Source organism: Zophobas morio, unplaced genomic scaffold (assembly GCF_036711695.1).
Source record: "Zophobas morio isolate AGI-343-1 ecotype UQ-CSIRO unplaced genomic scaffold, CSIRO_AGI_Zmor_V1 ptg000131l, whole genome shotgun sequence".
NCBI classification, from domain to species: domain Eukaryota; kingdom Metazoa; phylum Arthropoda; class Insecta; order Coleoptera; family Tenebrionidae; genus Zophobas; species Zophobas morio.
Window position 1 is genome coordinate 520,253 of NW_026972236.1, and position 25,107 is coordinate 545,359.

Here is a 25,107-nt window from a genome sequence, read left to right on the forward strand (position 1 = left end):
GTGCTCTCCGTGGCGAAAGTGTAAATACTATAACAGTGATTAGCGATTCAATGAGCTGTGCTCGGTTAATAAGCCCTTCGCCAACGGTTGACGGTTCTTGCGGGGTCTTGACTTGGCCTCTACAGGTAGACAATGCAAAATGTAAGCACGGAGCAGCTTATATGGTCGGCAATGCCCAATACATGCTTTTTTAGTATTTAAAAGGCGTATAAACGTAGCCGAAAGGTAACTAACCTGCTAAAAGGTTATAAAGAGTAAATACATAGTGTAACAAAAATGTTCCGGAGTAATAGAATAAACATGAATACAAAAATTTTTTATGTAAGTTAGCCCTCATCCCTTTCGTAATTTTCCTTAACTACATTTTGTTACGTTATTGGCCCTATTTAATTTTTTTAATTTTGCCTTGTACTTTACTTCTAATTATTTATTTACATCTTTATCACAGTTCTTATTTTTTTCTTTTGATAAAAGAATGGGGGATGAGGTTAAAATTTTTTTGCATTTGTAACAATCCTATTGTCCCCGAACACTCTGGTTACAACAAGGGTTTAAAATTTCAAGATACCTTATAACTCTACAGGATGTTACAACCAACTATAACACTCCCCTATCGTTCGGCATAATTAAGGCGACTTCTCCCAAAAACTTTGTGTAGACTGTTTTAACAACCATTTAAAATCTAAGGTGGTTAAATCTTTATTTTTTTAGCTAAACTATAATTTCTAAAACCTTGTAAATTGTTATACATACGCATATATTTTTCTGGTTTTGTTGCAAATCGACGCTTGCAGCCTTAGGTCTTGCTTTTCACCACTAATAGGTAATAATGAAATACTGATTATAAAATTCCAACAAACCAATTTTTTTTTGTATTTAGCATTTGCTGATAATCTCAAAATAAACTTTTTTCCAAGATTCTTAACCTCATATTTGTATTAAACTAAGACTGGTTTTAGGTTCATTAAGCTAAATCCTAGCGCGGGCTATATATTGTCTCAGCCTACTGTCTGATTATATACTTTAAGAGTTTCACAACGTAATTTTAAAGCTCCACCATTAATTCTTAATCTTTAATTTACTATCTGACTGAATTACCTTTTATCTTGTTATAGATTTAGAGCATTTAACTTTATGAAATGGATTTTCACTCTTTTCGATTAATTTTTGAGGCTAACAGTTTCATAAATCTTTTTCTTTATTATAAAAATTTGTATGCTTCTGTTCTTACTAAGGAAAGTTGCGTATTTTCGATCAGAACGTAATTCATCAGCTTCTTCATACAACGCAATCTATATTTGGACTCCTAAGTCTTCTTGGTCCTTAAACACCGAGGCTAGGTCCGCTCTCTTACACTTTTGCGTGCCCGTAATAACTACTAGTATATCAACAACGCCTTCTCGCGCTCTCAGGCTCTTCTAGTTACTTCGTTTATTACGTTTATACCGACATGCCAATTGTTTGCCTCCTTCATGACTTCTAATATAAATAATAAATTGAAGAATAATCTCATAATTCTTATATTTTCCTTCTTACAATAGCGTCCTCTGCCCAATTCATTTGCTTAAAAAACAGCATTGGTTAGATTTTTAAATTTAAAAAAATAACCTCCTAGTCACTTGTGGCAGCAGAAAAATGCACTTGGCCTAAAAAAGTTCGAGGGTAAACTATGTGCACCGCCTTCTAAGAGAGTATGGTTTTGCTCCCTCTGCCGTCTTTCTTTGCTCTTTCTCCGTAAAACTTTTTCAGATTTGAAAAGGTTTAATTTTAAAATTTTTTCTAGCTATATTCTTTATGGATCTTACTCTATTTAGGTGTTTATTAGATTTAAGCTTTTCCAGTTTTGCAAATGACTCGGCAAACTCGTATATCTTTCTACCTTATTATCTAATTGATCTTTACCAGCAGTATATATAGATCTTATTGTATATTTAACTTATCATAAATTTATATTTAGGATTTCGGCCTATAGGGAAACCTTTAAATTCTTTCGTTTCACGTACCTTTTTTACTTAGCGACTTAATTTCTCTTAAACCTCTCTTCTTTTTTCTATTTTTACAACTCAAAGATTTTAAAAGAGCGACTGGATTTTTGCCCGGTCATATGAAGTAAGTTGTCATTTTACTTTTATAAGAGTATATTTTATAGTCTCTTTTATGTACCTTTTAACACTGGCGTCTAAAGTAGCGAGAGAAGGCACTACTCGAGTCAATCTCGACGAGCGGTAGAAGAAAGGACGGGTTATACGACTAGAGGCTCTCAGGCTCACGTGTCCTGCCGACGACCTCGTCTGCCACCTGGAAAGCCGTATTTGGCTCCAGACGCTTTCCCGAGGCCTCGTTTTCGCCACCAGAAGTCATCCTCCTTTTATGAGTCCAACCGAGAATATAACTTCCAACCAGAAGACAACGTTTTTAAAGAACCTCCGAAATCTACTCGTGCCCACTCTTTCCAAGGAAACACCTCAGGTTCACGCGTCCCATTTGTTCATGAACGATTCCGCCCTGCAATACAACAAGAGGGGTTGGGCTCTCGGCCTGGGGCCCTCTCCGGACCACTGCACCGTTCTAGCCCTCGAGGTTACTTATTACCACAACTCAAGTATACAAGCGGTTACCATGTTTTTAGCCTCTACCGAGTACAAGCCTGGACCCCCAAACTCCACTGCTCGCAGGGTCGGTCTCTTTTATAGAATTCCTTTCGAAATTAAACTGTATTTGTTTGTAGAACCCTTCACTTGAGGTGCTCTCCCGCTCTGACGGTGAATGGCCTTTGGAGTTAAAAAGTATAACTATAAATTTACACATCTTTTAGTTGGGAAGTATAGAACAATTTAATCCTCGATTATTATAGTTTTTATTCGTACTCTCTCTTGTTACTTCTACTTTAAAATACTCCTTTTTACACGTTTATCTTTGACCGTCGTATATAAGTATCCTATTAGTTTTTTTACAAGGGCGCTCCACTCGCTGCTCAGACTCGCTGTCAATCAAACGCCCTTTTTCTCGCCCTGCATCAAGGGAGGGGTAGCCTTTTCCATTCGTTATTTATACTGTTTATGCTCTTTAGCAGTTTTAGGGAACGACGGGGGCATTGGCCCCCTCCACTTCCTCAAGAAGTATCCCATGAAACTGAACCACCACTACCTCTTTTAAATTACGCACCTTTGAAACTGCGACAACCACGTACGCCTTTCGCGGAAGCGACAGTGTTTAAATCAGAACAGCCTCGTAACCGTCTGCAAGCGCCTTTCATTGGACAGGAGCAACCTACAATGGAACGCTCTGACCCTCCCGCCTCGCCACCGGCCAGTATGACCTCGATATCTTCGTGTCTACGTGCACGTATTTTGTAAGTAAGGCTCCTATTTTAGCCAGCGTGCAGGGCACCGGCCACCCGTTGCCTCTCTCGTCCACGGTATGGTTTTCCGAACTTGCTCTTTTTTTTGTTAACTTCTTTCTGGGTCCAGGGCGGGCTCTACCAAACCTCTCGGGCTGGTCCTTATTCTCTACGGCCACCAGAAAAGCAGAACGGCCAGTCCAAAAGTATCCAACCCTTTTCTTTTTCCCAACAAGTATCCCTTCCACCCTGTAACTTCTCTCCATTGGCGCCGAACAGTATGCCCTCTTCTTCCCAGGTACAGCTTCTGTGAGAAATATTATTAAACCAGCACGGATATATGCTTAAACACAGCCTCTTGTTGGAGGCGCTCCACCAGTTCAGCTTCTGTATCAACCTCACTTACAGCATAGAAGTACTGAAACTCTGCAGCCTTCTGTGTTACCAGCTTTGCCCTCCACCTTTTCTGCAAATGGGCCTATTCCTCAAGTATATACGCGCCTTATTGCCTGTGTTTAGTTTTCGTGTATAATTTAACCTGCAGAGTGTCAATCAAGAGTGTGAGTCTGCTTGGCTGGCTTACTATCGCCAACGGGAAGAGTATCACAAGCAGTATCAAGACTATTGCACACGAGTGGGACAAACCCAAGAGGCTAGCCAGCATTATTTTCAGGTGTTAGCTTGTCAGCAGCACCAACAAAAAATTCTTGCATGCGCTTCCGTTCCTTCTAACGGTAAACCTGAGCTGATTAGTATTTGTTGCCCGGTCGTTTAATTGTGAAAGCGCATATCAGGCCTACATTCGCAGCCAACACCAACCCTCTCGCAGCTCTTCTCACAACGTGGACCGGCGCCCACGTGGTTGGTTCGTCCCTTCGTCCACCCCCAGCCGCAGTTGCCGGCGTATGTGCGCCCCCCCCCTCGTGCTTACTTTTCTCAGTCAGGCTCAGGATTGCCTGTTGGTGAGGTCCCCTTTGGAAGCGTAGGGGTGAGCCTGTTTTATTTGCTTCTTTACGGCATATACATTTATACCACACATTTCTATGTATATTCGAAGCATTCCAGTTAGGATCAAGAGGAGGAAAATTTGAACAAGACTTAGTTCTGGAAATACTCGAGGTAATAGGCAATACTTTGAGGCTGGTTGGTTCTTTAGAGTTAACCGAATGCTGTGTAATACTTTTTTTTTAAAAAAAATATCTTTATCTTTGCTTCGTTTTTATAAACACAGCAACTGCTAGTTTCATTGCTGTGTGTTAGCCTTACCCCGACAATTGAAGTTCATTTATACTATAGCTAAAAGGCCTCGCCCCTTATAGTTTCCTTATTATTTGCAAGTTTTATTAACGCTGCATGGTTTTGATTCCTTATTGCATCTTTAGTGCACTATCCCTTTCATATTTTTTTTTAAAATTGGTGTTCTGACTCCCAGCCTGCGGTTTGCTTAGTAAATTAACTGGGTGTATCCACCCCGTGAGGCTACTATTGTCGACATCGAACCATAGTCATATCGTTTCCTTGCTTTAGATCTATTTATAGTTATTAATAGGGTTCAAAAGTATACTCATTAGCACCCACAAGACTGCTAGCTATTCTATACCAACTGACTACTATCTGGTTTTTGAGTTATATACTTGTCAGGGTGCTACTGCTTCTCGTTTACTCGGTTCGAGGGCTCTTTTATTCTATGCAAAATAACACAGCCCATCTTTCTACAAGAATTCCGTTTAAAATTTTATACGCTCAGTTGCATGGATGTCACCTTTACCATAATAAAACAACATTGACTGTCCTACTTTTGAAATGTTATTACTTTTTTCAACTTGTTAGGGGATCTTTCGCCTCTAATAACTATTAGACAACACTATAGTTATAAAGATATTTTAATATTAAAGAGTATTAACAAAAAAATTTTATTAATAAAACAGTAAAAAGAAAGTACAACGCTTTGATTTCATATATATATAAATAATAGAAGTGTTAACAAAAGTTTTTAGTGTTAATTTAATATATATATGATTTATAAACAGATTTTTAAGTTTTTTTAAAAAAAAACGAACTTATTTTGAAGCTACTACTTCAGCTTTTATTATATGCATCTTTATGAGACTTTTAAACTGCCATTGCCGGCAACTGAGGCCTTACTCTATTATTCGTTAGAACTCCTTGTTAAAAAAGTAAAACATTTTATGACTTTCTATAAAACACACAATAGGAACTGGTGCAATAGGTTTTTGCTTTCGTAGTTTTTATGTTATTTGTAATTTCTTTTTGAGATGTAAAATTATCAAAACCTTCTGTTGATTCATTAAAGCATCAATGCATTTATATTTGAGTCTGTTAGTTTAAGTCTTGGGCGTTTTTACTTTACTTGGGGAATTGTGCTTCCTCTAAATTTGCGTTGGCATTTCAGGAGTCATTCTACTAAATATTTAACGTAATGTCTTTTATCGTTTCTATTTAACATATGCTATAAAAAAAGAACCTTTTATTGTGTTCACTTTGAGAATTACTCAACTTTTATCTTATATATTATATCAACACCGCGTTACTTCAAGTTTACCTAAATCGTTAAAAAGATTAAGTTTTTAATTTGAAGGTTAGCCTTTCACAATAACTAGTCTCAACTCCTTACACTGTAAGAGGCCGTTACCGGCGTAAACGCTTAATAACTTTTATAAAAGAAAATGAATTGCTGGCTTTGCGCTTTACAACTATCTGTATCAAAGTTATCAAAAGTATAATGATTTTGATATTTACATAAAATTTTATTTTTACCTACATATCTTGCACTCACTTTGACTCTGTGACGTTATAAGTAAGTGTTCGATCTACGCTCTAAAAACTTAACGTTTACAAACCGGTAACCTATTTTATACAGGCAGGCATGCAACTCCTATCACGGGCTGTCTGACTAACCCTTTGGCCGTTTTTGCAGGTTTATTTTTTCTCCTTTATAATATTTTCTACTTTACTTATATACTCTAGGTAAAGAGTTAACCGTATGATGCTTTTTGCTTTTAGTAAGAACCTGCATCTGTTTTATTTTAACAAGTGTTTATAATTCTATTGTAATGAAAACACATTTATGTTAATTAAAATCAGTTATGGGATTCCCTCAAACTTATATGGTGGTTTTTTAAGGTTATAACAATAAAATTGCTCACAGTTAGAGTAGTTTTCCTTTTCTTTTAAGAGACAGTAATTTGACAGGTGAATGTAATATAGTAGCTTTTTTGATATTTTCTTACAAATCTTACCTTTAATAAAGTTCTCTAACATATAAAAATTGTTATTTAGTCGCTTTATTCGTTAATAGGTAAAAGTTTTTCTATTCAATTTTATGTAAAACTTTATTAAAGGTGACTTGTCTTACATCCTTTAATAGGCTTATATTGAAAGTAAAACCGGTTATCAAATCCTAATTAAAAATTTTAGATTATTAAAGTTTTTTTTAGGCTGATATGATCTCTTTGTAAAAGCTATTGGCTTATTATTAATAGTTGATTTAACAGCCCACGAATTCAAAAACACAACGCCTCCCGAAAAATCTGCTCTCGCGGCCGTTACAGTGAGCCTGCTCATGCAGTCTAAGTTTCCTGCTTTCAATATTGATAAGTTAAGATCCAAAAAAAAAAAAGAAAAGTTTGTTGTAGTTAAGTCAAAGGGTTTTCAGTGATAATATGTTTAAAGACACTTCCGCGCCTTTATATTAACTTTGAATACCTCTGTAAATTTCAACGCTTTATCAAACTGTTAACAACTTGAAACTTATTCCTCTTCGCACCAAAATTTATTAGTAAACAAAAATAACTTTGGACAAGAAGGTAAACCATCTTTTTTGTTATATAAGTAGGTCAAAGATTGAAAAAAAATGTTAATAGTAAATATACAACTGTCGGTCTATGCTTCTAGCACAACGCGGTTCGCGTATTTAGTTGTTAAATTGTCGTTAAGAATTGTTTCGTGGAGCTATTTCTTACGCGGTATTTTCTCCACTAAGGGTTATTGCATATGCTTTTAGTAATATTACAAGTTTTAAATAATATGCATTAAATTTCTATAAACTCTAGCCGAGTTGGCTTATTAACATATGTTTTAACTTTCATCTCGTTTAGCCAAACAGAGCTACCCTAGTATGTCAGTTAAAGTTATTGGGGACAGTGTCTGGAAGACGCGTCTCGTATGGTTTGGTTGGCGGGTTACGATTGTTCGATTCTAAGTCAGTTTCGTATAAAGCTTTAGAAGCACACTTCTTGTATTATTTCCAACCCCTTCATCGTTTGTGAAAAATATTTTTAAAATAAGTACTTGTTTTTTTTTCGATTTTCGTTAAAAAAATATTGCGCTTCATGTTCTATAAATAAAAATTAAATTTATTTTTAGCTAATACTGATATAAGCCAGCTTTTCTCAGTTGTGTTTCTCAACGTACATTTCTCGTTTTCGTTAGAGCCCTTGTTACTAGTCTATTATTTATTCATAGATGACTTTTCCTAGTGCTCGATCCAGTTAACAACTTTGAATACTCGAGTTCTCTCTCTAGAATAAACCCACATAATCTTTTTTTTTTCCAACTCCAATTAGGCTTGTATTAAAAGTTTTACCATGTTAGGAAGTGGACGCCCATCTTGAGAGGGCAGGAAACAATTTGCTAAGGTATTAAGTTCAGAGCCCCCCTTATTAGATTAATAACTTATTAACTTGCTACAGGTGTGATTTACAATCAATCGCTGCTTAGTCTATTTCCCATGACTGAATGTTAGGATATCTGATACCTAATAAATGATTTCCTGCCCCCTTGGGGCGAACGTCCACTTTTTGGCGTGGTAAGAAATCAAAACTTTTAACGAGGGCACGGAAGCCATGGCCTTCTTAACGAGTCATTATGTCTTCAACGAAACGGATGCGCTATTGTTTCAGCTAAATAGTGTACTGTCAAGGAACATGCAGCAGCAAAATAATAAACAATACATTATATTAGGATAGTTAAACTTTAGTACCCTTATTAATTAATAAAATAAACTATTGAACAAATTTAAGAAATGTCTTGACTGCAAATACTTGGTGTGCCAGCGAGAGTACTAGTCAAAAACCCGTTTAATTTATCGTAATGGTAACTACCAGCCTTAGTAAACCATCTCCGTGAATTTTTATGAAAATAGCCTTGGCTAGGCTTTGTAGGTGGTGAATTGGTTGTTGCGCAAGCCATTGGTAATCACTACTTTTTCTGGACGTGATTATGTAGTATATGATGTCAACGCACATGTTTACTGTAGGAACTTCCTTCGGATTATAGGCCAGTTTAATGGCAAACGGCGTTGGGAAAAAAATGACAACGTGCTCCTACTTTCCTCTTGCTTTGGACGAGCTAGGATGTGACTGAACACTGCACAATCGTGCATATATTCGCAATGTCGGCGAATATTTGACATTACAGTAGAAGTTTCCCGTCAAACTAAAGATGTAATTGAAAACCATCAAGTAAACTGGACAAATTGGATAGTGCTTGTACAGATAGAGCTCCGGCAATGACCGAGAAGGTAAAAGGGTTTGTAAGTTTGTTGAAAGGGTTTATAAAACGCAAAGTTTTTAAATAACACCATTATTTACCAAGAAGCTCCCTGTACCAAGGATATAAACTTTTGTCCTGTTCTTAATCTTGTGTTACGATGTATCAACCACATTTCGAGGCTCTTCATAGAAGGATATTTCGACAATATTTTCTTCAATTCTTAATGGAGAAGAACAGCGTGAATTACTACTACATCGTATAAGGTTAAATAAGTAAAACCATCATACTGGGATAGGGGGTTGTCGTCGTAGCTGAGCGGTTAAGAACATTTACCCGCATACTCTAGGCCATGGGTTCTATTCCCACCGATGCAACTCTCTTTTTCGGTCTATAATGGTCGCGTATTTAACCTCGCCCTAATACATTGCATTGCTCGTTGACTATCTCAAGGTCAAGCTTTAGAAAGGTTTTGAAATTTAAGGAATTTAGTTTTGAAATATTTAGAAGAGAGTGATAAACTTCGAGATGAGTGCCCACTTCTTAGAAATAAAGATAGCTTGTGGGATTTAGCTTTTGTGATAGATATTATGGGTTCATTGAATTAAGCGTTTGCAAGGAAAACCTAATTTTTTCCCAACTTTGTTCGGTTTGGATCAAACTTTTAAATCTAAACTGTCACTTTAAAAGAGCAACTGAGTAAAGGTGAACTGCACCAGTTTACTCGAATGCAAGAATTGATGGTAGAAACAAAATTCAAGACTTAATGAAGTTAGAAAACAAACCAATCGTATGAAGAGAGAGTTACCGATTTTCAAGAGGATTTTAAGTTTCACAAATCTTTTTTCAATTTTATCAACCGAAGCTATTACCCAGCGCACAGCAAGTGGAAATTTAGAGATATAAGATCACGTGGCATTGCATGGAAAATTTAAGGAAACACGTGAAACCCCCCACTCAAAAGAGGTTTGCCTCGTTTTGATAATTGCTCCCCAAGGCAGTCCTCAAGTTTAACTAAATTTGCGCTCCGCTACTCTTGTAGATTTGGCTTGACTTATATATACGAGCAAATATTTTTAACTCTGAATTTGATTAAAGGTTAATATTGCGCAGTTTCAACCGACGAACATTTCTAAAATCTCATTCTTCTTGGGTCCTTACAGATAGACTTGAACATTGAGAAACTGGCACAGATGAAGCAATCAAAGACCTCTTTAATGTTTAAGTACAAGTTTCTCAATATTGTTTAAAAATTGCTGTTTTTTAAAAATAAAAAATAAGTAAATTAACATTTTATTTACTATTATCCGATAACAGAGTGGTCTGTGTTTAATAATGTAGTTTTCTAGTGGTTTATGGTAGCAGCCTAGAACAACTGGGGTAGTGTTTTGTTTCATAAATTTTATTATAAAATCATTGACAAAAGTTAACTAAAAATTAATGAAGTAAATTTTTTTTTTCTGTTATTCGATTTAGATAAAATAGTAGGGTAGGCATGCATACGCATTATGTTTTAAAAGAAATGAAAAAGTGGCACTTTAAAGAAAAAGGTTTGGCCACCCTTAAACTAATGCGACTACCATCTGCCGTGAGTTCCAAATTAAAATTACATCTCCTGTCACCTCGCCGATAAGACCTTTAAAATTATCCACAGCAATATAGTTTACAAAAGAACTTCAACCCGTGTCTTAAAGCTGCAAGAGTGGCTTTGTGTACAGTCACTATCAATGTTAATGCTTGTTTAAGTTTAAACTCTAAATTATTAATATTAACCCAACTATACGGTGTAACTAAAACTTGCAATGCTGACAATCTTAGGGCTTTAAAAACCCCCTTTTTTAAATCATGTTTAACTATATATATTGTACCTTTCATTTATATTTACACAGTGCGACTAGTAAAGAGTAAAGTTGTTAATTTTAATAATTATAAGACCCAGAAACTAATATATTACAAACAACAAGTCATCGAATTTAGTATAGCAGTATCTTATAGACAATATATATTATTTTAAGCACGGTTATGTTTATGAAATATAGAAACCATCAATATAGCGTTTTATCTTCGAGCAGTGCACCCCCCCTTTGGTACAGTATCAAACATAAATCTATAAAGCAAAGCTAACAGCTAGAAGATACCAACCAAAAGCAGGAATTCATTCTAATGATTACTCATCTATGATTTTCTATATAAACCTTTGTACTGTTATTATATGATGCGGAAGTTAAAGAAAGTCATCACACCTTGCAGATATTGCTCCACGACAGAAGAACCAGTTTATGTATAAATCCTTCAAGTATGTATTTTATTAAAGATTTACTTGCTCATTACTTAATAAAGAGAAGTTTTTATTAAAAATTAATCATGCAATATATGTATTAAAAAAATTTTAAGGCTGACCTACAGAAAATTATTAAAACGAGTTATAAAATTCGGGGTACCGTCAATTTTAATATTAGTTGACGTACAAAATTTCTAGATAATATGAGGTATGAGTATGTATTTAAGAGGTCGTTCCAAACAAGCAAAGTTATAGGTTTAAGTATGTTAATCATTCAAAATAAAGTTTTGCTCGGTGAATCTTCATAGTTTGAACCAATTGGTATGTTTCATATGTTTTTAGTACTGTACTGTTATAGGTAATTGAGGGTTGACCGTGTGAGGGCACGACCCTAAGTAAACATTTAAGGGACGTCGTGAGCGTTTTGCTACTCAGGCGGCTCGAGAGCAATGAAATAAGTTAAACAGCTTTCGTTAATTTAATTAACTCTATAGTATATTTCTTTGTGAAATAATTTAACCTATTGCTCTCTATTACTCTCAATTTTGTTTATAATGTATTAGTTTTTGACGTTAATCAAGTCTGAAAGATCAACAATACTAAACAACAACCCCATTTACAGTGGTTGTGCTAAATGATACTTTAAACCGAGATCTCCTGGTTGGTTCCGCTATGTACTATCTCTTCATGCAATGCCATCGCCATATACGAACAGCAAACTGAGCACAGCGCCCTGCGGCCGTCTACTGACCCGCTTTAATTGGTCTTGTCATTGCTATCTCTCCCATTTTAATTTGTTTTGCATCACCCCTGCATAATCTTAGTAGGTAGTTCACGTAAAGCAACTTAGAAATGCCGTTTTTCTTCTTCTTTTTCTCACCAAATACTTGGCGTTTAGAGGATGGAAAATGAATTAGGTCAATAATGTGCGATGTATCCTCTAATCAAGAGTTTTCTTGGTCCGATCGAGCAACAAAAATTTCTAATAAGGAACGTACTCGTAACTTTTTAGGCCAGAAGGTTGCACTGAAAAGGGTCGAACCGGTGATAAAATATTTACGCATCAACGTTACAAAACCATGAGCTACGTTGACATACACAATTCTGGCTAATGAGTTACCGGTCACTACAAGAAGTATGCAGTAGGGTCATTTGTCGCCTGTAGCCCTTAAAGTACACTGAAAATAAAGCTAGAGCTACTAAAGGTTAGCAGGCGCCAGTATCAGAATTTTTGTTTGTAGGGAAGCTGTATACATAACCACCATACCAGAAAAATGCGAGTTGACCCCGATGTGAATTGAAATCCGCGGCCTTACAGATCGCACGACGATATTCTAACCAATGCTACGGTGACAGCTCACACCTTCGGTCGATAAATTACGTATATTGCTTCTGTTAGCCAGTGACTCTGTGGGGGCTTTGTACGTCTAGCCACAAAATGCTTATAACTAGAAATTTCGAGAAGGCCTTAATGGTATACATACATTTAGTCACTTATTATTTTATTTTACTTATCATGGCAAAGGGTCTTCTGTACCAAAGTTTGGTAAAGCAGAGTAGTAAGCTTTTCTCGAGGCCCCTAAACTTTTTTTCCACTAATGCCGGGTATTCTAAACTCTTACAACCTTATATCAATTTAAGAAGAACTGTATTAATATACCTTGCATAATCTTTTTTTCTAACGTTATTCACTTATCTTAAGTAAAAAGGAAGAAGAGGAAGAGTTTAAGTTAGATTCCGCAAAACCCTACGTTCAATTCTTAATGAAGCAACAAAAGTCCAGAAGGTTAAAAAGTGAAATTAAATATTGATTTTCGTTAAAGTTGTGTTAGACCTGGACTTCCAAAAATGTTTGAGTCTTCTGAAGTTTGTCTACTCGCTGAATCTGTAAACTGACCGAACTAACTGTTATCACTAGTTTTTATCTTCTTACACAACTGCAGGTTTGGGAAAATTATTTGAAAAAAAACTTGCAAGAAAATTTGAAGTTACGCAAAATTCGCTATGAGAAACGCCTTAAAGCTTTAAAAGCCTTAAAAATAATAGATCGAAGTAAGTTCGACCGTAATTTATGGTGGTTATAATTCCTTGTAATAACATTAAAGGGCTCTTTGAAAGCGCTTTGGCTCCCGATCTCTCCCCTTTCCCCTTAACTCGTTCGCATCCTACGGATACACCTTCTAAAGATTTAGTAAAACTTTACTAAAAGAAAACTTTACGATAGTAGCCTAGAAACATAAAGCAATCCTTGCTCTACAAAAGAGTGTACTTGCTATTGGAAGGTCCCCAAGTTATGAACCATTAGCACTCTAGACAAAAAGAAGTACCTCGACAGCTGGCAATGTTCTTTAAAGGAATGAAGGGACGTATTTCTTTGTGGTCGAAGCAATAGCTAAGGCTCCGCGCTCAAAAGTTTATAAAGCCAGAACATGTGAGGCATCGATAAGGATCATTACTTTTCCTTTTATACAGGGATTTTCAACGCCTTATATTTTAGAACAAGAGCACCATTTGTCAGAGCATTGTATCTTTATTTCTATTGCTAGTAGATTCGAAGAGAGCTCTCAAACACTATTATTAGATGTCACTAAAATCCTAGCATAAAACTCAATACATTAATAGAACAAAAATCGAAAAAATGAGGTGAACCGCTTCAAGAGAAGCTAATTTTTTCTACCTTAATAGTATATTTACGTTGAAATAACGTTTGCAGTATTAAGTTTCAAAGCTTCATCTTTTTAAGAATTCACTCCTCGACCATGATCCTTCTTTTGAACATAACTAGCGCATAAGGAGACCAGACCTTGCATTCGGAATTTAATTCTACAATATTTTTATACAGATGATCTGTACCACTTTAACATAATTTAGTTTTTTTTCCCAGAACTTTTAATCTTCTAGGAAATGGCGTTAGTTTAATCTATCATTGGTGTAGATCTTACCGTTAATCTCTAACGCCGTATAAAAGAAACAGTAAAGAGGGGGGGAGACAGTTTTTTATAAATTGCTTCGCGTCCTCTCCTAAAAGATATGTTTCAAATGCGTTAAGTTGCAAACTTATAAACCTAGTTTCAAATAATTTATCTCTTGCTACTACATTGTAAATTAAAACTTGCCTTCGGTTAACTTTCTCCGTATTCTTCGTCGGCTTATATAATCACGCCAACACAATTTTTGAAAGGTTTACTCTACCTCGGTGTCATAAAAATTAGGGGGATGTTTCGCTCTTGTTCTTGAACTCTACATTCAATAATTTTTCTTACATACAAAGTATATAAGGAGAGGCAATAGATATCTGCGTATTATACTAATGGCAGCTTTCTCCAAATATTCTACCACTTGAGATATTGGAGGAGGCGTTGCAACTCTGTTTTAACACAGTATCAACACTATTCCACGGCACTGCCGCCTCCGCAGAGTATAAAGGTAGTTTAGTATGATTTCTGAACACCCAGGAAGGCATACCTGGTGAAAAGCTTTTCATCACGCCTAAACTGAAATTGAATCTTCAAAAGCGTGGTTTGTACGCGATAACTGCCCAGCGGAACTGTTTCGAACTATGTAACAGGTAAAAAAAAACACGTTAAACCATCATACCGTGATCGAGAGTTGTCGTTGTAGCTCTGTGCAAACTCAAGATGATGGGTTCGTTTCCCACCGACACGACTTTCTTTTTCGTCTTCGGTGGTCGCTTATTCAACCTCGCCCTCATAAATTCTACTATGCTTCCCTCTTCAAAGCCCGGATATGCAGCTATTTCTGATAGTGAGCTAATAGTACTTGAAGTTTGTTGACTCGATCAAATATTATAAAAGGTCATTATGTACATATAAACAAATTACTTGACTAGACAAACGTCTGTAAATAAAATTATGAGCCCCTTCTTCAAATCCTTAACGCTTTTTTAGTGGTACCTCTTAGCTATGTGGGAGTGAAAGCCTGCGTGGAATAGGAGTATTACCACATCCTTAAATTTTAGCTAACGAACGACAATTGAGGGCCATTGGGCTACTATTGTTGGTGGATATTAATAAAACTTGTATAAGTAATTATCGAACGTCAATGTGAGTTGTCACCGCAGCTCAGTGGGTAGATAATTGTCGCACAATCTCAAGAGAGCGGTTCGACTCCCGTCGGTGCCAACTTTTGTTACACATGATAAGGAAAACGAGCACAATAGCTGTGACTGCCGCTTTTGTTAAAGTTTTTCACTTTCTATCGGTTTCCTTGTTGCTGGCCTTGTAAGTGTGATAACAAAAGCTCACACCATCGCTCACCACATGAATTTACGTAAGGCTTTTAATGGCCTCCTGAAGAGTTCGTGGCGGTAATCTGCGAAAGCTGACGCCTTATTTAAGGGGCCATTACCTTTTGATGAGTAAAGAACATGGAGCTAAGTCAAACTACGTTAACACATAAGGAAAAAGCTGCTGTCGCTCCAAATTGCCTATGAGAGGTTAAGCTAGGCGAAGTGGCAACTCTTGCTTCTCCTATTAATTTGTTAAAAAGCAAGAAATTGCAGACGTACACCACCACTGCGCAAAGGCGAAATATATGAAAGCGATAAAGGTTAGGAAATACTTTTTGCGCTGCCCGCCACCTCTCTCTTCTACTGCTAATAATGCGCTCCTTGACACGAGTTCATGAAGCCCCCTACTACCTAAGAGATCTGAACGGTGACCAAAGCTACCGAAGTGAAAGACTATGAAGTGCCCCAACATTCTAACCCTCAGTGTTTTAAGAATGTTCCGGATTATCAGAAAGGATAAATAAATACCAAAAATTTTAAACTAAATATATCGGCCCTCTTTCTATTTTTTTTAAACTCCGACGACTCATTAATTATCGAAACATATCAGGGGGGGACTATAGGTCATTGTTCTGCCTCTCGACTAGGTGAAGGCGTAGTAACGTGTTCTCTTATAAGGAAGATTACAGTTGACATGATCTTAACGGACACCCCCCGCTGAGCAAGGTTGCCAGATGCAGTTATAATAAACCATTGGAAGGCAGTCGTTAACACAGGGACACCATTGTCGGAGTTACAGTTTATATCACGGCAAATATATTTTCAACGGCCCACCATATACTTTGCCTGACCAAGTGGACTCCTTGAACTTATTTTTAGAAAGCCACTGACGCTGTCTTTCCGACGTTAATAAGGCTTTGACACCATGAACTATAGTATGAAACTTAGCTACGCAAGCTGCACTCGCTTCCAGTCCAATTCGTGGCGGGAATTCCTTAAGGCTCTTCTCTTACCATTGCTATTTGCACTCTACACGAGTGACAGAGCCTCTGCCAGTCAATCCTCTTGCTTAAACGATCCATATTTTACTAGTAGTCTAGGCCGCTTTTCCTCTAACTCCTTTTAATTTAGTAAAGAGCAAGCTTCATTATAAATTGAAACGCAGTCCGCTTCAAGCGAAACAAGAATTTTTGTCATACCCTCCGGAGATATTTTCGAAAGAATTCATTGATTCCACGTTACGAGTATCAAGGGTTAAAAGGAGGCGGATGTGAAGCGATCAATAAACTTTATGACCTCTTATCTACTTAACTTATTTTGTAATGAGCGCCACAGTGAAGCCTTATAGCTTACTCGAGGAAGAACTATATTAAGATGCCTTATTTCACATTATGTATCGTTGTTTGTACCCGAAGTCTCTAAAGTCAACCGGTTTTTAGCATTAATGATAACTCTACCATTCTGGTTTGAGAGGTTAAAACGGATAAATGGTGGCATAGTTTAGAGCAGTGGCGCCATAATTTTCACTCGCTGCCCGACATCAGCCAGAAATTAATCAATTTTTATGGAATTTTATTTACAAATGTAATATAATAGAAATCTCAATATTTCGTTAATGCGACATCTGCAGTTGCTTCTTTGTAAGCAGAAGTGATATAAGTGGTTGCACCATTGTTTTTGAGAGACGAGGTTACTGCATTAACATCCATTCCATTCTCTGTTTGATTTTATTACTGACGTAGATGAAAGCCTTCTCACACAAATATGAAGTCGAAAAAACAACAACAATTTAATAGCTTTATCATAATTCGGAGATGGATACTCTTTATTGGAGGATAGCTAAAATTGAGACAATGAATGCAATTTAAGTCTCGATACCAAAGTGACATGAGTAAACGCCTCAATCAACTTTTCTTTCTCATGAAGGTCGAGTGTGCAAGACTTTAACCAATAGGTTTCCCCTAAATGGATTTCTAATTTAGGGAAGTAATTATTACAGAATTCTGGCTAAAGATTTTAAAAAATTTGCTTATAATAGTGACTGTGATCATTTGGTTAAATTAGCAACGTTTAACTTTTCCAAAAGTAAAAATATTTTTATACGCGACTTTTCAAAAGAGGCAGCTTCTTTAAAGGCATCCACTTTATTTCTTAAAGTGAAATTGGTGTAAGACCCCTGAAAAAAACTATTATTAAGTTCGTTCAGAGGATTTATGTGTCTTCTATTACCCAAGCCTAGTCCACTAATTCCTCATTCACCAGGGGCGTCTATGTCATATTTTGTTCTCGTAGAATTGATTTACTTCTCTCTTCATTGAAAAGAAGCGTGTACAAAATCTCTCCTTCTCAATAACCATCTCACGTCTACATGGAGAAAGAAAGGTTGCTGACCGCCCAGTGTCGTGCACGATTTTGGGTCCTAGCTCAACTACACATTTTGTTATTAATCTTCATCGCGTCATCCAGCAGAGTATTCAGTTCAGGATAAAGTTCCTTTGCAGCTAGATGCTCCCCGTGGATCATTCAGTGTGTAAACTAAACTTTTTAGTGAAAGTCCTTATATTTTCGCAACTACACCTGAGCTACTATATTCAAGCTCGTAGCACTGTCCGTAGGCACACCCACGCAATTACCCTAGTCTAAGCCCTGTATTTAAAATAGCCATCTAAAGTATAAAATATCTCAAAACTAGTGATTCGTCCAGGTAGATTTAGGCAACAAAGAAGTTCTCCCCTAAGACCTCCTCCACACTCTACCTCAAGAAGCAAAATAAGGTAACATTGTTACTCCCGTCAGTTGATCCATCAAGTTGAATTGCAAAAGATCTAGATTTGCTTTTTAAACCGATGGTTCTCCTCTGAACTGTGTTTGTTTGTCAGAAAGCGGTATAGCCTTTTATATTTTAGTGGTTTGAGGACCCAAATTTTTTTAAGCGGTATCTATGATGCAAAGCTTTATTAACTCCTCACCAATAATGAACTGTTTTTTAGTTTTAGTTATTTGAAGAGCAACTAATTAGACTCTCGTAGCACCGCCTTGTCATTTAGTCATCATTTTTTCCATTTGGTGTTATTAAGTTTCATCAGATTACGTGATGGTTCAAAAAAATTTAGTGGACAGTGAAATCTGTATGCTTCGAATTCATATATTGCGAGCCAGTTCGGACGGTTTCATAGCAACATTTAAAAAAACTTCGAAACATATTACACATGGAGGCCTTGGCGATAGTTCAATGCCGGTAGGGGGGAGGGGTTATAACACTAAGCTTTAAATATTCCATAGCGTAATGCCTAACAATTTTTTTTTCTCTTTTTTAGGTTTGTATACCACGTACCGAAGTAACAAGAAATTTTATTTTCTCTGTTTCCTACTACACTTAAAGCACTAGTACTTGGCATAAGTCGACTTCACTAATTTTCTTAAAAATAATGTGTTAATCTTATTCATACTTTTTTTATAAATTATTAATTTATTATAATTACTGGCTGAAATTATTAAACCTTTTATTAATAAACTTTTTTTTGGTAAAGTCTATAATAGTGATAATATATTTATATTTCTAATTTATTCATTTATTAATAATAAACTAATACTATTATTACCTCTTTTTAAAAAATAGTGTTATTAGATTTCCCCAAAACTAAAGAAAACAATACGAAAAAACACAATAGAATAAAAATCCTTGCGTCATCCTAACATGCAAGCCGAGTCATGACCGTTTTCGAACTTCGGCAATTGCGCTCTCCCTCTTTACTCGTCGTGCAGCGTTCTGGCCCCCGCTTGCGCCGCGGAATATTCCCCCGATAGTGAAGTGGTACAGTCGGACAAAAGCATGGAGGAAGTTTTTGCGTTTCAGCATATATTCTTGCGGCCCACAGGTTGAAAAATACCGATCTAGAAGGTTATAGCCGAAGACAGTCCGCTGTGTCCAGGGCGCTCGAGCGCAAATTTTCCTAGGTTCGTAAGCTTCAATGTGCGTTAAAAACAACCGAAGTTATTGGCCTGGAGGACTAAAAACTAAGCAATAAATTTCTTTTGTTATTTTAACCAAGATAAGTAGGTTCCGCGCATAACTATTTTATTAGTCAAATTTATCTAAATTCACCTATACATATTATTTCATGCTTTTAATTTCCATTTATTCTATTTCTATTATAGTTATCATTATAATTTACTTAACTTTATTTTAATTTATTCTTAAACGTTTGAACGAGTTCTTGTTCCACGAATAATGAACAACATGAAATTATCGCTGATCTATTATTAGCTACGAACGAAACTTTAAAAAGGGAATTAGAGTTGTTGGTGCAACAGTTGCCCAACAAGGACAGACTGTCTACGCATTAAAATTTTTATGTCACTTTTAAATAAGTCCTTGAACCGTTGTTAAAGAGTGAGCGCATTTGACAACAGCGCACAAAATTGTACCATTAATTCGGCGATGCGTCAGATGCGGGATGGGGTTCGTTGTGAGTAACCTCGAGGATTACCCGCTATCAGCGCCGAAGGCCACACTGCGAACTATAGGGGGCGTTTAAGATATCCTCGTAGAATTGCTTTTGCGTCTCCCACACGTCGTCGATCCGCAAAATTACAATTAGTAACGCCAACGCACTCTTTGCGGTCTGCTGTGACAAAATCCATATGCATAACACTCTACTCAACAGAAACGATCTACTGCTCCTAAACAATTAGGCGAGATACAGGCACCACTCGCAAGTGCTATTGAAACATTTATCGAGCGATAAGCAATATGACAATCACAATTTCTTAATCTGATACTCTTACAATAGAATGCCAACGGCGTGCACTGCAAAAAAGTCGAACTGCTGCAATAGTTGCAGAGTGAAGGTGTAGATAACGGGTTGTTAAGTGAGAAAACCAGAAAGAGGGCGATAGGCTAGTTTCTGAAAGTACGAAACTTTTTATCTTGATCGACTTGAAAGACGCGAAGAAGGTGTAGCTATTTTGGTGTCTGAGGTGCTTCGGACTTCCTCCACTCATCCGTTTTGGGAGACAGCAACTAACGGTATTAATCGCCGAGCTGGAAGAGCTCTCGTTGGACTACCTGCTGTCTTATGTAGTTAGGTGAAGGCAAGACTACAGCAAAACTCTGGACATGACCATAAACGGAGTACAGCCGCGGTTTAAATAATTTAGAGGGTACACTGACGACCTCCGCGCTGGCGCGATAACCAGCCACAAAGTTGATACCGGAATGAACCTTATTCGTCAATTCCCTTAGTTAATACGCCTGGTCGCTATTACACAAAACCCAACGACAAACTAACGCTAAACCGCCTTCACCGACACAGTAGAGAAAGCTGACCGCTTTTCCCGATACCCGCGGTTTTATAGGCCTACATTTGCACGTCGTTTTTACCTTAGGATAAAAACCTGTTGCCCTTCATCGAAACCGTCTGCAGCGAGAACTAATGTCTAAGCGAAGCGCGAATTTGCATATATGGGCATAATCTTTTTCGTGCGCTTTTATGGCAATGCCTCTGAGGACGGAACAGGGATCCTTACGAGCACGAAGACTGCCGGAGGTATCTGTAGCAGCTAACGAAGACGGCCAGTTTTTTAGAACTTTGATGAATGAATTAAAAACAGCCGCTGCACACCAATTCCGGCGCTTAATAGCTACGTGATAAGGACTGAACCCGACGAGGATAAGGCGACACTCTTGTGGACCTCCTTGAAGTTCAGTGCGTTCCTGCAACTTATGCTATCTCAGAGGACGAAGAGATATAATCGGAAGCTTCTATTGTTAAAAACAGATTTATTAAACCGAACACAGTTGGTGGAATCGCTGTTATAATCTCCACACTTTCGTGATGGGAGCACCCGTCCCCGACGACTATACCCACTGAATGCTGAAAAAGCTGTCGCTTGTGGCTATTAACGACCTTTCCTGTTTTGCGACTTGTGCAATTACTTTTGACTTCTTCCCAACGCGATGAAAAGAAATATTGTAGTAATCCTACTAAAAACTGCGCGTGCTCCACCAGATCCTAGCAGTTTTCTTCCCAGTTAGCCTAGTTTCAGCAGTGCTTTGAAGGCTGCTCTACTACGTCAAGTGGAAAAGTTATTAAAAACATACAAAAGCGCTCCCAGATTTTCAAATCGGATTACGAAGGGGCTACTATTCGACACGACAAATTTTGCGCTTTCTTAAGTGAGCAACATTATTTCAACTTGCAGAAAACTTCTTCTCGATGTTGAAAAAGCCTTCGACCGCTTATGGCATCACGGTCTCCTACAAAAACTACGGGTCTAGGCACTATGTTAGCCCTCTTTAAGGTATTTTTTAGCGTTGTTTCATGGAGGTGCATCACTCTAGTGAAAGTTGGGACTGTGCTCTCACCATACGGTCGACTGACAGCTGGTATTCAGCAGGGTGCTTTGCTCTCACCATTGCTCTTCGCGCTTCACATGCGGAACTCCACTTCCTGCAAATCCCCACATTCTCATCGCACTCTACGCCGGTGACATCGCCGTTTACGCATGCTCTAAGAGCCCCTTATTATCACGACAATACCTACAACGTTATCTGAAAACTGGTGCCGGTGGTGGTGGGTAAGTATTAACTAAAAGAAAATCTGAGCAATTCTTATCTCAAGAAGATGCACTTTTACCACCCCAACCTCTAACATTAAGATGTTAAGATTCCCTGAAACTCTTAAGCCTAATACTTGAGCGTCATCATCTTAAGCGACTGACTTGGCGGCAACAAGTTAGAATTCATTGTAGCTAAGATCAAAGCAGTAACCCACACATCTACCCGCTGCTGCTTGCGAAAAGCACGATATTTTTGCGCAATAAACATCGTCTCTATTTAAGTCTGTACTATGGCCTACGCAACTGTTGCTTAGACGCACAAATATCATTGACGAATTGCACCCCTGCAGATGCAACAAAACAAGCCCCTGCGGCTAATGAATGGCGCCTTAATACGTGAGTAAACACGCTGCACGACGACCGAGGTTTGAAACGACTTGAAGACTTTCAGTAATGCAACTAATGTCTCCTGACGTGTCTGTAAACATTATAACCATCAATGGGCTCAAAAACTTACATGCGAACCCTGAAAGGCGCACGCCTCCTACGGTTCAGTAGTGCACTTTGAACGCACACTTTTAGTTTGTGTATACCTCTCCATGCAGTTTTATGTTTATATAAAATAATGCATTCATTAGCAGAAACTAAATACGGATTTAAGCAGACTGCTATAAGTTCACCGAGCATCTACATAAATGTTTATATAAAAACCCAATGAGAACCCTATCCTCCCTGCCACTGAGGCCGCACCTTCTTACTGGTAGTTATGGGAAGTATCAAACCAGCTCACTACTTTTTTCATTGATAACACTTTAAACTCTTCTCCTTATAACAGGCAATTTACAACGAAAAAATTCCTTACCATGACCAGGACACCGATGTTTCTAGGGCTCCTTGTGACTACCTTTATTGTGAACAACTTATGTCTCTCACATCCCCTAACCGAGCACTTTTAATATCCTTTAAATTGCTAACGATACCTCAAACAAGGCAGATTCAAGTTACAAGCCTTGAGTCGCTAGACGTTTTTAAGAATGTTAACCATACTTAACTTTAACTAATAATCCGTGGAAGGCTCAAGCCGAAAGGAAGGTGTCAAGGTAGATGGCAAATTTAACTTAATATTGCCAAGCTAAAATATACAATCTTGGCAGTCAAGCAAGCTATCACTGTGCAACAAACCTGTATAGGGCCAAGTCTACTACGTGCGTAGCACATCACATAATAACTCCCAAAAAAAAATTTATTTCAATAAAGCTTACGTAAACTTTCTAACGCTCTAATAGTTTAAAACGTAGAAACTAAATTGTAACGCATAGATATTCAGCCATTCTTCCCCGGCAACCACTAAACACGCACCATAAACTTCCTAGTAAACTGTTGATGGAAAACAAGTACAATCTCAATAGAAACTTCACCCACTGATTTTAGGTAGTGCTTGCAATTTTTTTAATTTCTGTTAATAATTAACGTTACTCCCCTTTCTCGCTCTCTCCCTCTTTCTTTCAAGACAAAGGGGAGATAGCCCAGCAGTTACCAAGATCACACAGCGTATAATCCTATAGTAATGAGCGGAGGTATACACGAAATAAGCACGTGAAGTTCACGAGCATTCAAGAGCAACGACACATAATAGTTTATCAATAAAAGAAAGCGAAATATAAATTTCTAGGTTCCTTAGTAGTTACAAAGACTAGATCTTTATCAATTTAAATGGGCGCCCCTAAGAGACAGCTTAACAAGTAGCGAAGAGAAACAGGCGTTAATTATAAATAAGAATCTACTCGTAACCTCCAAATGTAATTTTGGGATAACGGGGCAAAGCAAGACCGGAAAGTGACATACACAAATAAAAAGGCTATTATATATTGTAAACGTTCAAAGGCAATAATTATTGTAATCCTAGTGAGAGAAGTATATAAACGTGGCCGAAACACGGCCCCGCAGTAACATTCACGCGCTATGCACCAGGTAGTTTACCTAATGGTAACTGGAAAGGTAATAGACCGTCTGTAATGAAAGCCCTTCAACTTTTTTAATAAAATAAACAGCTTTGTGCACTTATCACCTGTAGAAAAATATGTTACATTAAAAAATTCAAATTTATAAAAAATTGGTTAAGTATGAAAAAAGATCGCGATATAGAGTTACCCGACGTCGTTATGTTTATTCATTCAGCGAGCTACGCAATAAATTGGACTGATCTTGCTTGGAGGTGTCATGTGGCCTATCTTACCATCTGGTCTTGGCCCCGTCATGTTGTATGTCCTCCTGGGCTGTAATGGAACTGCGCTGTAAGGTTATGGGATTGGCATTGTGGCAGGTTAACAAGCCTCTACGATAAACTGCTTCCCTTGGCCAAATATATTAAAAGTAGACTCTCACCTTTTTACCATGTATCTTACCTTAAAAAAAACGATCAAACTCACGGGACTATGGCTATGGTTATTGTGCTATGTCCACTGTCAACCATGGGGTAGTTTCACTTAGGAGAGCTTTTAAGTTACTTTATGCACGGTTTGTAAGAATTGCTTTTAAATTTGGTAGGGAGATGTGCTAAGTTCCCTTTGCTTTTATGCAGGTTGCACAATCGTTCTGGTGTAACTTGGGCTTGTTCCATCAAGATTCTGGTTATAGTACTGTGTTTGAGAGCCCTGCCACTGACCTATAGTCTCTTGCGTCTCGTGTTGAATACTAGCTAGATTGCATTCGCCGTTGATCTTTAATCCGTTGGAGCCTGGGCTCTGGGCTCCACTCTATCTATCTTTTGGTTAAGCGGTACAAGACCCGGGCTAAGTTATAAAAAGTTCTAGGTCAGATATAAATAGTTGCGAACGGAAGCTTTAGGTGTACTGTATTTTATCTCACACAAGAGGCTACGTACACGAGAGAGCTGAAGCAACACTATTGACATTGCCAGATGCTGATAAACTAGTTAAAACAGGTTCTATTACAGAACTGTCTTAAACTGGTTTTGAGTAAGTAGTACCTCCTGGTTGAGTGAAATTGGTTAAAATGAAAAGTACTTATTCCCCATATATATAGTACTGGGTGAGGAGACTTATATAATAGTTTTTTTTTGTATTCACTATATAAGACCAATACCTCCCTAACGGCAGGCAGCTGCTAAATATTTTCAAAGATATAATTAACTTTTCGTTTAAT

General features: G+C 37.4%; 2 protein-coding genes across 7 annotated transcripts; both read left to right on the top strand.

Moving 5' to 3' along the window:
• Window positions 1-1,695: 1,695 nt before the first annotated feature.
• On the top strand, window positions 1,696-6,410 carry LOC135145182 (uncharacterized). 5 transcript variants are annotated; one of them, XM_064077290.1, is made up of 17 exons: window positions 1,696-1,759; window positions 1,815-1,865; window positions 1,958-1,999; window positions 2,070-2,109; window positions 2,186-2,580; window positions 2,630-2,676; window positions 2,729-2,786; window positions 2,946-3,027; window positions 3,080-3,312; window positions 3,375-3,418; window positions 3,471-3,638; window positions 3,695-3,829; window positions 3,885-4,074; window positions 4,135-4,328; window positions 4,398-4,459; window positions 6,222-6,278; window positions 6,329-6,410. In XM_064077290.1, exons 2-15 carry the CDS (start codon window positions 1,850-1,852, stop codon window positions 4,407-4,409), a joined length of 1,656 nt encoding a protein of 551 aa, XP_063933360.1. In that variant the 5' UTR covers window positions 1,696-1,759; window positions 1,815-1,849; the 3' UTR covers window positions 4,410-4,459; window positions 6,222-6,278; window positions 6,329-6,410. The 5 variants fall into 5 exon arrangements, with proteins under 5 accessions (XP_063933360.1, XP_063933364.1, XP_063933363.1 ...); XM_064077294.1 differs by having other exon boundaries at window positions 2,958-3,027; XM_064077293.1 differs by having other exon boundaries at window positions 2,189-2,580.
• A 6,128-nt stretch (window positions 6,411-12,538) lies between these two features.
• Window positions 12,539-13,599, top strand: LOC135145204 (uncharacterized). 2 transcript variants are annotated; one of them, XM_064077317.1, is made up of 6 exons: window positions 12,539-12,606; window positions 12,658-12,737; window positions 12,835-12,918; window positions 12,965-13,019; window positions 13,076-13,184; window positions 13,238-13,599. In XM_064077317.1, the coding sequence occupies exons 1-6, from the start codon at window positions 12,571-12,573 to the stop codon at window positions 13,336-13,338; spliced, it is 465 nt and encodes a 154-aa protein (XP_063933387.1). In that variant the 5' UTR covers window positions 12,539-12,570; the 3' UTR covers window positions 13,339-13,599. The 2 variants fall into 2 exon arrangements, with proteins under 2 accessions (XP_063933387.1, XP_063933388.1); XM_064077318.1 differs by having other exon boundaries at window positions 13,251-13,599.
• The last annotated feature ends 11,508 nt before the right edge of the window (window positions 13,600-25,107 follow it).